At 43.9% G+C, this 14,386-nt stretch overlaps 2 protein-coding genes across 5 annotated transcripts; one reads left to right on the forward strand and one right to left on the reverse strand.

Annotated features, from left to right (window-relative positions):
* The first annotated feature begins 155 nt into the window (after positions 1 to 155).
* On the forward strand, positions 156 to 6,574 carry LOC110851711. 3 transcript variants are annotated; one of them, XM_035854105.1, is made up of 8 exons: positions 164 to 564; positions 735 to 1,002; positions 1,540 to 1,844; positions 1,947 to 2,130; positions 2,211 to 2,745; positions 2,809 to 5,289; positions 5,386 to 5,910; positions 6,003 to 6,574. In XM_035854105.1, the coding sequence occupies exons 2-6, from the start codon at positions 930 to 932 to the stop codon at positions 2,939 to 2,941; spliced, it is 1,230 nt and encodes a 409-aa protein (XP_035709998.1). In that variant the 5' UTR covers positions 164 to 564; positions 735 to 929; the 3' UTR covers positions 2,942 to 5,289; positions 5,386 to 5,910; positions 6,003 to 6,574. The 3 variants fall into 3 exon arrangements, with proteins under 3 accessions (XP_021955286.1, XP_035709998.1, XP_021955285.1); XM_022099594.2 differs by having other exon boundaries at positions 156 to 1,002; positions 2,812 to 5,289; XM_022099593.2 differs by having other exon boundaries at positions 164 to 1,002.
* LOC110851713 lies at positions 6,567 to 14,318 on the reverse strand. Of its 2 annotated transcripts, XM_035854104.1 has the most exons (7): positions 10,400 to 11,184; positions 10,274 to 10,319; positions 10,103 to 10,193; positions 9,926 to 10,017; positions 8,518 to 8,635; positions 8,378 to 8,444; positions 6,567 to 8,260 (listed from the first exon to the last, which is right to left on the reverse strand). In XM_035854104.1, the coding sequence occupies exons 1-7, from the start codon at positions 10,423 to 10,425 to the stop codon at positions 8,080 to 8,082; spliced, it is 621 nt and encodes a 206-aa protein (XP_035709997.1). In that variant the 5' UTR covers positions 10,426 to 11,184; the 3' UTR covers positions 6,567 to 8,079. The 2 variants fall into 2 exon arrangements, with proteins under 2 accessions (XP_035709997.1, XP_035709996.1); XM_035854103.1 differs by lacking the exons at positions 6,567 to 8,260; positions 8,378 to 8,444; positions 8,518 to 8,635; positions 9,926 to 10,017 and adding exons at positions 11,883 to 11,995; positions 12,438 to 14,073; positions 14,193 to 14,318 and having other exon boundaries at positions 10,104 to 10,193; positions 10,400 to 11,790.
* Between the last annotated feature and the right edge of the window lie 68 nt (positions 14,319 to 14,386).

A 14,386-nucleotide genomic window follows, 5' to 3' on the forward strand; every position in this document is an offset into this window, starting at 1 on the left:
ATAGGGCGGTATATCTTCAACTACCAGCTCATTAGAGGAACTGCACTATTCTACCCTCCGTCCGTCGACCATCCTCAGCAGTACGTAAGCATATTAGAGTAGGCATAGCGGTTTTGAAGGGGTAAAAAAACTGGGCAGTGCGTATAAAGCGCACAATCTGCACCACAACAAGATCGACTTAGGGGATGAAGCTGTGCCAAAGCCGATGCACATGTACATGTCCGCATCATCTTCTTTAACTGTACTGTAGTTGGCAATTTTTTCAGTGCTGCTACCACGACCACTCTGCCAACAAGTATAAAGTGCATAAGTTTAATACAACTCCCAAACCAGAGAGGCAACAAACCACAATAATCAGTTGTAGGTTTCTCCATCAAGTACAAACTTGGTCACTACCAAGCACTAACTATACGTACATATAGATATTTATTGAACCACCAACAACCTCAATTAAACACATTTTTTTGGTTTACTATAGAGTTAGTGCTATGTATATTCCGACTGTAGTACCAAAAGTTAAGTAGCTCTACTATTAGCTCTGCAGCTGCAACGCAAGGATATTTGGTATGCGTTCTTGATACCAGTTAATTATATCAATCTCCACCACGCTAAATACCAACTCAAATGTGATCTCGTCATCAAAATTGTCCAAAATTTGCGTTTGGGTTGGTTGTAAGAGGCAGATATTTCATCAAAGCTTAGCTCCTGAGAGTTAATAAATAATGTGACTATAGAGCATCGATTGCGAAGACAGTTTACAGTCCGCGAGTACAAGAACAAATTATCAATCAGTTGTTGGCTGGAGGAACCGGAAGTGTTCAGAGTGCATTCTTATCCTGCGTCTCCTCCGTGTTCTTGGAGCAGAACAGTTCAAGTTGGACAACTGGGACAAGATATTTTGGCTGCGACTGCGTTGTGAGAGTTGCAAAATGTGCAGCTCGAAAAGCTTCCTCGTTCTTCTGATCTCAATGTTCCAGTGGGTGGGAGGAGTGCAGTATGGACGTAAGTCGATTATCACGATTAACAAGTGTCATTAAAACCAAAAGAACAATGTTGCAAAACGGCTGCAAGGCCGGTGACTCATGGTTTAAAAATGTGTTTGCGTCCCTCACACATTCATAGCCCACTTTTATTTGTTATATGTAAGAAGATGAGTCCCACTTTATTTACTTTCTTATTCATGACAATAATCCCACCACACAAAACATCATTTAATGTCCCAGCATCAAGTAATTAAAAGTCAAAGTGGGATTGACACCTGGGTGCGATTTGATTTCATTCTGAGTAAAAAGTGGGTGCTGCCGAGCTGCCCCAGATCACGGACGAACTTCTCATTCGTTCCACATTATACTTGGTGTTAGAGGCCTTTGATCCCTGAAGTAATTTTTTTCTGGGTTATTGTTGCTAAAACAGTGCATGCTGCCAGTTCCCACGGGCAGTTGCAAATAATATGCTCCTCATGATTTTCATTATACACTCACGCAAAACAACTTGCGCAGTTAAAATGGTGATTTAACTGTATGCATATTCTGTACACAGCCTCTTTGGATTTTCTTATCCCCCCGGGGAATGAGCGTGGTCGTCCATCGAAGCAGATTCATCTGGACGGTTTTCATCCCACGTATTCCGTCACGCTGCCCCTCGCCAACAATTCCGCCATGGCCCTCGTTTCCAGGGTTCATCCACAGGGAGACTTCTCAGTCCTCGCCCCCACGGGATGGGGTATCATGGCAGTCGTACAAACGCTCCGACTTCGAACCGGGGTCGTCTATTCCTCTTCCGAGGACACGTTTCTCAAATGCAGAGACTTTCTCAGATTCACAGCCGGCAACCAAACTGCTCAGGTACGAAATTCCAAGTCATTCATACCAAGATGATAATGGAGAGGAGAATCACTCCTATTACAGTTTAATGGCACATGCAAATTCTTAATTCCTTATGGTTAGGTTTGTGGTGATGTAATGAAATACTCAAAGGAAGGTAGTCCCCAAGGGCTACTGGGTCCGCGAACCTTCATTACTACCGAGTCGCAGCTTACTCTCGCTCTCCACGTAGACAGAGGTCATGGCGTTCACGACTATTCATGGCATGAACAGATCGCCCTGGAACTCGTCCTCACCGCATTCAAAGGTCATAATTATAATTAGCAAAGTTAACCTTACTACTTATGGAACATGACAATAAAATTTTATTGTATGTATATTGCGCAGAATGTCCGCGGAATGGTCTCCTGGCCCAGTGGAAAAAGTGGACCGGGTCGAATCCTCTGCGATCCTGTTCCCCTGCAGAGGACACCTTTTGCATACACTCGGCCACCTTCTGTGATGGCGTGGGCAACTGTGCTGTACGAGGTCCACTAGGTCACGTGGGGTATGACGAGGAAGGTTGCAGCTATACCCCTGCATTTGGACCAACCATGGGTCCACCCCCTCCGACTCCTCCGCCACCCACCTCCACCAGAACGCCTTACATCGGGGTTAACAAGCCCTACACGCCGCCCACATCGGGAAAAGTGATTTCGCCCATACATCTCATCTTTATATTCAGCGTCGTCGTACTCGTCATCTTTGCCGGCTGCACGTGGCTGGCTAAGGCCAACGAGAAAAAGTTTCAGCATACCATGTACAGATTCTCTACCATGCGGAGGCAGCGAAGATCTCAGCAAACCAATCCCAGCAGTAGAGGTACCAGGGGGACAGAACCTCCAACCTCTCCACCTGACGATGCGACTGCGACAATCAACAGGTAATTACATCTACAACTAAAATTTCCAACATAGGATATAAAACTAACAATATTTTTTTTTAGTAGGCGACCCAGCGCACCTCCAGATTCTGCAGTAAACACGCTTCGAGTGGATGTTGAAATTCCTGGAGAAGAACCACCACCATACGACCATTTATTCCCATCGGCCCCACCAAACTCAACGCTCCACTCGTAGAAAATTCCCACTCAAAACCAAGCTATGCATAAGATAAAAATGGACGGCTCAATTATATGGTTTCAGTCAGCTGCATAATTACCGGTTTCTTTTGATCCACCCACTCAAGCTCTCGAATCCTTCACGTATGCTCACTCACTTACTCAAGTAATGCGATATGTCTCTCACGCTTCCATAATAGCGCACAACACATTTAACAGCAGATTTAATAATAATAGTTTTCTAAGTGGCGGCGATTGCCAAATATTTATTAGTTTCTTTATACGCAAGTTATTATTATGCGTGCGTACGTATCCAGAAATACGTATGAAGTTCGCCTCATCAGCAAAGATAAGCAATAACATAGGATTTGGTACTGTGAGATAGTCGTCCTAGTCATAATCATCACAGATTTTTGTTGTCGTTGCAATTAGAAGTAATCAGGCTACGTGTACAATCTCTCTGTTCATTAGGACAGCTTTATATATATCTATGTACATTTAAATATTCAACCTGGAAGATGAATAGTTCGTATGCTTTGGTGTTTTGACGCTGTGGGCTATTTAATAAGCAGATGAAGCAGCAAGCGTCTAGAATAAAGACAGGCTGTCAGTCACTTAATTAATTATAATTAATTAGATGGTAAATGTAGTGACCTTGAAGTAAAAATGGATTTTTTGTAGTGAAAATGGTTTTATATTTGTGATGATGATGATATACCCTACATATTTGTTAACCGAGTTATGAAATTAAAAAACGTGTCGGTTATTAACTAATATTATGCAAATTAGATAATTTTTAAGGTCAACCTGTACATAGTTGAAGTCAAATCAAATGAAACCCGTCAACGCCAGCTCTAGTTCGTGTAATAATTGTAGTGCAAGGGCGGTGCTGCACCAAGCGTCAGATAGCTCGCTGGTTATAAAGTTTATGTGATTTTAAAGAAAACAAACACGACGAGGGGATGATGACTGCAGGCCCAAGAAAAGAATTAACACATTGCCTTTGCTTCACATTTAGAATAATTCATCCATTCCTGCATCACAATATTGTTATTTACCATTAAATATTATTGGTCTGGCTAAAAATTAAGACAGATTTCAAACTCGCATCATAAATGCTTCCAATAATCCATGCACTGGTCATTTGACGTTCTAAACCTCCATACTTCCACAGTATTCGTCTGTGCGGGCACTGTGCCATATTATCTTTTTCGATATGCCTCGTCCTCTGGCTGCAGAGAGTTGATGGATTGACGCATGTGATGAATTAGGAAATGCAGTCACTAAAGTACGCCAATAAATAGAATTACATAATTTTATTATAAAATACAAGCGTAATTGCGTGGGAATATTGACATGGTCCTTGTAACGAAGCTCATAACATTTTTAACCCGGCAAGTCATGCCATTAGGTAATTCTTTATTCATGTTCAACAATTATCCTCACTTGATGCAAATTTGTTTTCAAAATTCACCAATTAAGGCGGCAACCTGAGATGATCTGCAGGGAAGGCCAACCAAAGTCAATGTCATTATTAGTGCCTGAATTTACGATCCAGATTCATGCAAATAAACATGGGATTGTAAAAATGTTGGAAATGTTGTAGTGCATGGGGCAACGTGTCCTTTTTCTTAACCTGCATCACCATAATCCTCCTCTGTCGGTGTTTGTTTTCTTAAAAAAGTTCATAAAATTCAACATTCGAGACGTCGGGCGAACTGATGATGACGATCTACCGTCACATCCTTCTTCTTGTGTAAATGTTTCCCTTCCATCTGCACAAAATTAAACAACTTGTGTGTCTACATGTTGGCTGATTAGAATTAGCATATCGACTTTTCCCGTTGTGTATAACTGAACAGAAGCAGCAGCACCTCGACATTCGCGTGCCATTGTCACTGTTTGCTGCTAGTTCCTCTGCGTATGCTGGTGGGTGGAGGAGGAATTTAATGTGTAAATATATTTCTTCGAGATTAAGTCAGGCCTCGCTGACAAAGAGCGCATTGATTCGCGTCCATCTCACTCAACAAAATCGTCTCGGTTTAATTGGCGTCTTCAACAAGGTCATTAAATTAAGTAACTTGAAACAACTTTTGTTTCACTGAGCGATTCATCCGAGCGAGCATGAGAATAAGCTCATTCATTCATTCATTCTTCAAAACACCGAAACCCCGGACAGTTCTCACTCACTCGAAGGCAGTAGGTTTGCCAAGCACTGTTGCGACTTTGATATACGTACACTTTCGGAAAGTAAAATAATAATTGGGATGACGAGAGAGGTTCAAAGTGGTGCTGGGTGTCTGGTTATGCTATTGTTTGTGTCTTCCTTCTTGGCCAGGTCGCTGGTTGACTCCACAACTGGAAGTAGTAAGCTTCCCACATTTATCTGCATGCATGCAGAACGTGTAGTACATAAATACTTTATATTTATTTACGTAACCTTCATCTGGCTTTTACCCACAGGGAGGATGAGTCTAAACGTTGGGAGTCAGCCCACCAACACCACCCTGGAACTGGGGGGTTTAAGTCCGGTGGACTCCCACTCTGTCCTCTTTCTCATCTACGCAGACATCCCTGGCCCCACAGATGCTACGGACCATTTTGTCACCATTCTAGCTCCCTTGAACCATCGTCTCCTGGGTTTTGTGAGCATGGCGCACTTGAGATTTGTCTGGACCAACGTCACTTCCGAGGAGGAGGACGGACAACTGGACTTCATTGCAGAGTGCGTCGACTACGTTAAAGTGGATGGGGCAGGGCCCGAAATAGACACAATATGTCACGACGTGCGAAAGGAAGACACTCGCCTTCACCCACCAAGACTGATCGGACCCCGTACTTTCAGGGGAATTGGGGGACGGCTAGAGATTCACATCCACACGGAACCCTTTCCTGCAGGGGGAGGGGGAACCAGTCAAGGTCAAAATGGCAGCAGTATCAATAGTACTACGCGACACTTGGCAGAGCTTTCCTTCACAGCTCACTCGGGTAAATAAGTCGGCCTGCATAAATATGTAGCCTCTCCCATTGCAAAAGAATTTAAAATAGAATAAAGCTGATTTCTTCTCCTTGATGATTAGAATGTCCAGTAGACGATGATGAGATTGTGGAGACGGACGATGAGACTGTTCTCAACTGGAGTCGCTGTTCCCTGGAAGATGATTTCTCCTGTATCCCATCCAACTTATTTTGCGATGGGGAGGTGAATTGCCTATTTCCTGACTCACTGGGTGAGGATGAGAAGAATTGCGAGGATGAGTCATCTGGCACGCAGAGTCTTGAGAAGTCGTCGTCGGGAGGGGGTCGAAGTAGCAATAACTCTTCATCCTCCGTCGAAAATCGAGGGTCGAGTCGACGCCGCCAAAGAAATAACAGCCATCGGAACCAGAAGGACGACGTCGTTGTGGTCATCGAGGAGGACGAAGGGCATCAAATTCGCCAATACTTTCTCCCCACGGCATCCTTCTTCTTCTTGATTTGGGGTGTGGTCACCTTGCTGAGAAAGTGCTACAAGTGCTATCGGAGTGAATATGGGAAGGATGACTTCTACTAAATAATTATCCACGCAACTGGTCTAATACATTGATTATTGAAATAAACCACGTATCTCAAACCTCATGCAAGGAATCGAGGCACGAATCATGTAAAAATCTATCAACTTTCTCTTTATTCGTTACTTTATTTATTGCACAATTCATCGCGTTGGCGAGTATTTTTAAAAGGGGAGGTCCAGCCGTCGGCGAGTCCACAATTTTATCAGCAGTGCCAAACTCTCGACGCCTGCAATTTCATGTCTGTCTCCTTCTCATTATTATCCGATATACTCGTTATTTCGCTTATTGTACGCATATAGTTTCCTAATTATGCGACAAAGGCATATCCTCAACGAACCGTGACTCCCTTCGGTGGCAGTCTCCCCTTTGTCGCTGCATTTATAAATTTAGACATTATTCGTACGTATTCGTACTTAAAAGTATGTATGTATGTAGTTAAGTATGTACGTATAAGTGTATATATGCTTAGACCGTTATGTTATGTACATCAACATCATCTCGCGTTCTCATAATGAAATGAATCTCTGATAAATGGGACCATGTCATCAACACATGCAAACAACGGAAGAACAACATCAAGTTAACAATACTGGAAAAAAAGTCGGTCCGTCAAAGACTTTAGACAACAATCTGAGCAAAGTCATTTTTCCCTACACATTTTCAGTTCATGGGGCGTGGCGCACCTTTTTTGCCTTTCTCCTCCCTTTATACAGAAAATACTTGATTCGAGCACCCTCGCACCCAGCGTTGAGTTTCGTCCTTCTCGTCCTTGACTGACTGACTGACTGAGATTTTTGGAAACACAAAATTTATACGATTGATGATGGCGTGGTGGCAAATAAAGCGTCGCAGGAACATACGTAGACTGCACATACGGGGATTGAGCACTTTCTATCTGGACGTCATCCGCCTTTTACCAGACGAGAGCTACACATATGTCTATGTCACCATTGTGTACAAATTAACCCTTGGGAACAATAGAGGTCAACAACTACGCCACCCTCCTCCTTTGTTGAAGAGGTCATGCAAAAAGTGTCTCTGTTCTGACTTTCTCCACGCCACTTGACCTGCTTTGGCATTCCTTGTTGGCTACTACGCATATTGTGCTACCTTTACACCTACCCCAATGACTGAGAGGAATAATTGTCATCCTCCACTTAAAAAGAACAAGTCTGCAATTGAGTAATGACAACAATCTTACGGAACTAATAAGTAGTCTAATGTCTTCAATTTCTTCTGTGGGACTGCAGTCCACCCTCCTTGCCTACAGATGTTGGTGGTGAGCATAGCGTCCGGTGGTAGATAGTCACGCAACAACACCAACCTCCGGATTTGTATCGTTTGCACCTTGGATGCACCCACGGTGAGGGAATGCCTAACAAGTGGAGAGGACTGGCAGAGTGCCACTAGCTGAGGTACTAAATGAGGTGGATGGCCTGGTGCTACTGCGGAGGGGGAGATGGACGGGCCTCTTGTTAAACTTTCTCCCCAACTCCTGAGGTGTAGTTGTCGTCGACATCGTCGTCGTAGTGAGACACGGTTGGCACAAGGGTGTAGTGATGGGCAGGGGTGGTGGTGGCGATGGGAGGAGGCTGGTGGGTCGCTAGGGGTTCCGGTTGAATGGGTGTGTCCGTCGGTGGTGGTGGTTGAGGGCAGAGAGTGGGTGGCCGTGTAGTCGGTCGTCCGAAGTGTCCCGGTAAAGGGAATCGTCCTCTAACTCCTCGATGAACAGCTTGACCACCCAGATTTCGTACAGTGTATAAAATGTTCCCAGAACGCATACGCTATTTGGGAGTAAGGAACAGCAATAAATTAGTGCTCTCAGTTTGCCAGCGTGAAACATAATCAAAGTACAAATTAGAGAGAGGTGCAGAGCCTTCGAATGGTGCTGCTGATATTACCTTTGTGTGGGTAGTTTAAAGACGCGAAAATCCGTGTCGGACTCTTCGTAGAATGATTCCGGAGGTGCTAACAAGCAGAATAGACCAAGAATTAGCCGTTATCGAGGATAAATTGCATGCATATATTTGAGGCGGCTTACTTTCCAGATGAAAGGAGTTGTAGTGACCTACGAGCAGGGAGACTTGAAACACGATGAGTTGCACCACAATCACGAGCGAGGCGAGCACCACCCACACCAACAACTTTCTCGGGTCTTGCTGCAATTCAGAAAAGAAATAGAAAGCTGCTACATTTCATATTCATGATTAACTTGTGTCGATTTGTATGTTAATCTTCGCCACTCTTGAATTCCAACTTGAATAACTGGGCTCGTTCACGTAGACAGCGAAAATGAAAGGATGATGTGCTTGTTACTACGAATGAGTCCTGCTCTATTTACATGATGTGCGAAATATGTATGCAAAGGACATTTGTGTGCGGAGCAAAGTGGTGGAAATAATAAAAGAGAGGGTTTATAAAAATGGGAATGATTGGACATGTGTCCGCCCAGTTGATTGCGAATAATTTGTTAACCGTTCCACTCCACTTGAAAATATCTCTTTTGGTCGTGCATAAGTAATCAATGAGGAGTTCAAAGTGGTTGGTTCGTGGATGATGGGAACTGAACTGAATATGCCACGTCTATAAGTAATATGTACTCCAGGATGGACAGGGAAAATAGATTTTCATTGAATTCGTGCTCGTGCACTTGGTCGGCTTTGAATTTTCCTTATTTCGATGAATCCCATTCCAAGGTCATTCCAATCTACGTCATCCATCCACTTTCTTCATAATATACCAATTCTCAATTATAAGTTATGCCAGCGTGCTATTATTTCATGTGTGGTGCCACCAGACATATTACGCACACTTTTTCAAAGTTGAAATGACACCCAATTATGTAACAAATGGTGATTGGGTCCAAGGAGGAGCTTTCCCAATTATGGCGATTAGAACATGAGCAAAGTGGAAACTCCCATCCCATCATCGTATCCGAATTTATGCAGGAGTACAAGATATACTCAACTATATTTACAATGGATACAAATTGGATGCACAACATGGGTCCTAATTTGCTCGAATGTTTGGTGAAAATTGGGCATGTCTCAACAGAACAAGGTCGAATTATTATTATTGCTCTAAGTGCACCAGGCAGGGATGAGACGGGAGAGATGGGATACCCGGGTTGTGGGTTGGCTATTTGCTATGCAATCTACTACCCGCTTTCCCGTCCGGACTTTCTCTCTCCGAAAGACGACCATGCAATACAAGGGACAGCTCACCATGCTCACCACTCATGTTTATTTGCTTGCCACGCTACGTGTTGTTGTTGTGTTGTAGGACTTTCCCTGAACGCACATGTTCCGCATTCTTAATTAATTGCCTTTCTTTCAACCACCGCAAGCCTGACTTGTGCAGCATGGCATTATGTCACTCGAGATGCAGTCAAGCCAGACACAACTTTTATGCGCACGTATGAAATGAGGTACCGAAAATGAGAGGCTTACCGTGTGTGCACCAACTATCATGCAAATGGCGAGGCCAAAGTAGGTCACATAGATCACGACAAAGAAACCGTCGAAACTTGAGCTTATCGGACCTGCATTAGACAAGGGGGACATGATGTGAGAGAAATTTAGACAACCACACCCAGCCGCGGAATATATTTAGTAAGAAATGCTCACCATAGTCAGGAATTCGCCCATCAGCCACCCAAAGGTCAAAGGTGGTAAGGAGCTCGTTCAAGTGGTAAATGGTCCTCAGGAACGACCAGACCTGCAAAACGAGCCAAAACGTCATGCACAATTTGGTCACAGACTGAAAGTATTATGAAGAAGGCAGACAAAACGACTTACAATGTCGTAGAGGGCAAGATACGAGACGCAGTTTTGGAGTGGATACCTTATCAAACATAAATATCATAGAGTGAAACCAATTATGCAAAAGTGTAAGTTAATTTGGATAGCTGAATGTGAGATTACTCGCAACAGGGATGGACCATCTTCATCCGGGAAGCACTCGTGAGAAGGGTCTGTGTGAAAATCTCTACAGCTACGTCCTTTAAACTTGCATGGGTGGGAATGGGGAGGAGTTTGAGTATTATTGGTGAGGGAGGACTAGGTGCAGCGGTGGCAGTGACCCTACGGTTTGCTAGAAGACTATTTGTATGCACTGATGGTGAAGGCAGAGAGGAACAGGGAGACACGATCTGAACAATCGTAAGTTTACATGGATAGCGCTGAGAACCGGGACTGGCCGTGTAATACTGATGTGGGTGAGACGAAGAACCCTTCTTGTCGGAAGATGAGACTGGTTAGTAATTATGTTTTACGATGAATAGGGATGACTGTACTGGTGTTTGGTAATTGATTTGGTTAGTTGGGTCGCGGATGTCGTGGTGGTGATGGTAAGAGACTGATGAGGAGGGTGTCAATGGGAGTGGTGGTGGTGGAGGTGGCGGTAGGACAACGGGTGGTCCAGTGGGAGGACCTCGTTGCCATTGTCATCACAGGCTTTGCTGCTCTTCTCTTGCTGCTTATTCGTGGCCTTCTTATGGACTCTTCTAATGTGCTGGTCGCAGAGGGAAGTAGTATTGTCAGTCGTCGTAGTAGTAGTGGTGCTGCTGCTTCTGCTGCTGCTGCACTGCTGCTGCTCCTCCAAGTGACCCTGCGCATCCATTCCTTTGGCGAAAGTTCCCGAGGTGGAGCCTACAATCTCCCGAACGGTAAAATTGTCCTCATCTTCCGGGTCGTAGCCACTTTCTCCACAACTCAACCGGCTCACAACCCCGCTTTCACCCACTCTCACCAACACCACTCGCAAGCTGTCAAGCACGGTTTGGACAAACAATGTCAAAACCATTGTTTTTCTTATCTCTCGGCTTGTTATAGTTTTTCCTTTCAAAAGAATGCTCCCTGAAGTGTGACCCAAATTTGTAATATTCACCACCAGCCATGCAAACTGCCGACAAATTATTGAATGTCAGAACCTGTGAGAGTGTGAATATGATTATTGCCATTTCTCAAGGAGAAGGAAAATGATGGCACGTTTCTGAAGCATGTAATCTCTTTCCTCCATTTGAATCTCATGAACCCAATACGCCGTGCGTTATCGCAATTGCGAAAGAAATTGCTAATATAAATAAATTGGGATAGTACGACCAATTGCGTTCCAATTGAGGAAGTTCGGTATTACCACTTTTAATTGGCTTGCACGTGGAATTTGAGTCTAATTTTACATCGACATCACCGTTAGAGAGCATAATACCATATTTAATATTATAGCGTGTGCTTTTATATTGTTACAAGTCAAGTTTTACATGTTTTAAGGTTGGAGTTTCTTTTAAAAGTTGAGGTATGGCTGCAGTCGTAATCTGCAATTATTCAAACACAAAACAATGAAGCGATATTTAAAAACTAAATTTGATTCCATTTTGAAGTGTGTAAATCGTGGTTTATCTCATACGCTGTGGCCTCCAATGAGTTCCAAATCTGTGAGGTGCGGCATCCCATAAAATCCTGGAATGCAATTATCCGTGACGTTTATTCCGAGTCCTCTCAACGACAGTTTTCTCAAGCCTATGTAAAACCACAAATTTCAAAATGTATCTTAATGGCTAACGTAGTAAATTGACAATGGAGGTCTCCCAACGTATGCTCACAGGATTTGGTCCAAACTGGTGTCAATCGATCACAAACTTAATTAGTATGAAATTTGCAAATGCACAAGTTTGACAGAGATGAATAAAAAGAGGAATAAAATCGAGTAAATTTGGAAGGTGTAAAATTTGTCGACCTTGGGGTGCGTTTTTATCCTCTATTTATGCAAATATATATCTCTGCCAAACTTGCGCATTGGCAGATAGTGCCATTTGAAAATTATATACTAATTAAGTTTGTAATCGATTGACACCGGTTTGGTCCAAATCTGTGAGCATATGTTGGGAGACCTCCTTTGTCAGTCATGTGCATAAACTACATGTAGTATGCAAAGAGGTACGTATGTATGCATGTTTAATACCTGGCATGGATTCAGCCAAGCGTTCTGTGGGTCGGCCCATGGGGATGAGCAGGTGATCATTCGCCTTCTGTAAATCTGCCCAAAATACCAACGTCTCCAGATTGGGAAATGACTTGATGATTCCTCGAAGGTAAAAAATATTGAGGACAGAAGACGTAGGTCTCCCCCTCAGTTTGTCCTTAATCTGGCCCCATACAATCCGCCACCCAGTCTCGTAGTCCTCCAGGCGACCAACTATTATGGAAATATGCTTTAACGTGGGGCACACTGTCCGCAGCCACCCGAAGGTGAGTAACGTCTTCCTGGAGGGCTCCTCAAACTGTACTTTGAAGGTGGTCAACTTTTTGAAGAGCACTTGACCCTCAGTCACGTTAAGTCGGGTGTGGAAGGGGATAAAATCTTCCAGGAAAAAGAGGTGGTTGTTGGAGTCATAGTCGGCGAGAAACCGGATGTTAAAACTCCGGATGGAGCTATACATTTCCGGAAGGCTTAGCAGGTACTGACTCGTCACCTGACTCTCCTTCCCATTTAGAAAGAATTCCACGTCCAAGGTCACCTCGCAGCCATAATTTAAACTCATCGTGTGTAGAATCGTCGGCAAGCTCGTGCAAAGCACAGATGCGCTCACCCTTAGGTGGAGGTGTTTCAAGCCCCGCATGGCCAGGAAGGCGAATAAGGTGAGGATGCCCGTGTTGTCAAAGGACGACGCTGGGAAACCGTGGATGCAGAGGGTGAGGTCCTTGAGCAATAATTTCGAACTCACCATTTCCATCATGTGGTTTTGGAGGGAGGTTCCAAGCGTGCCTACAATTGTCTCCACGTCGGCGAGAAACTTGGTCACCTCTGGCTCTCTCAATTTACGTCTCGACGACGACGCACCAGCCTTGGGAAGAAGTCTCGAGTCTGGAGACTGCACTTGAAGGCTTTGTAAAGTTCGCAGTTGTGTGGAAGCCAAGAGTGTTACCACTTTAGTGATCATGCAAATATATTCTTCACCATTCTCCAAAATGGTTATCATTTCTGGGAGCTGCACCGTCAGGAATTTAAGTCGGGAAAAGCATGTAATCTCATTATTGCTGTTGTCGATTCTCACAAGTTTATTAGGGTCGAATACGCTCAGCAGTCGCAATGGAAGGGACAATTTCTCCAAGTGTGGCATGCAAGAAATAATTGTGTCAATGCCACCCAGTTCTATTTTTGCCAGCTTGGATTGATTGATGGCTTGCAAGTCCAGCGTGTGAATATTGTTCAAGAGCAGATGGGAGGAGTTGGAAGAGAGGCAGCGGCCAAAGTTTGCCACCTCTTCAAACGCGAGAATTTTTATGCTTGGTTGTGGGCGAACAAAGTAGTAGGCGCAGTTCCGGAGGTAGACGTCCTTCAGAGACTGTAAGGTTGAGGATGATGTCACGTCTGGTTGGATAAAATTGAGCAAAAGACGCTTCACGGAATAAGGCGACCATGTCCGGTGACGGCGTTTAGCAGATTTGGTGAGCGAGCCACAGTGAAGAAAATAGTCGGATAAATGTGGCAGCATTTTGTAGAATTTTATGACTTGATTCCATAGAATGCATGTTTCGCGACATTTCAACAAGTCGTCGGAACTCAGGTTGTTGAAAATTAATCGAAGGACGGGCCCCTAATTACGTATAATGAATATGCATATCAAATCATCAAACATCAACTCAGTTGGTGCATAAATTATATGTATGTAGCTCTTAATGGAATGAACAATCGTTATGATTTGATAAGAATTACCGGAAGTACAGGTAACTGGGCTCCCTTCTCACTTCTCTTTCGAAACATTCTCAACTATACTTCTGATTTTTGTTGAAAGGGCGTCTCAAAGCCTTGACGGGACTTTCATTATTAGAATCGCGAGATGTATCGCACGCAAATACAGAAAGCGACGTTGCCTATGATACTTACGTCGATGTCAATTGACACTAAGC

Source organism: Folsomia candida, unplaced genomic scaffold, assembly GCF_002217175.1.
Source record: "Folsomia candida strain VU population unplaced genomic scaffold, ASM221717v1 Fcan01_Sc007, whole genome shotgun sequence".
NCBI classification, from domain to species: domain Eukaryota; kingdom Metazoa; phylum Arthropoda; class Collembola; order Entomobryomorpha; family Isotomidae; genus Folsomia; species Folsomia candida.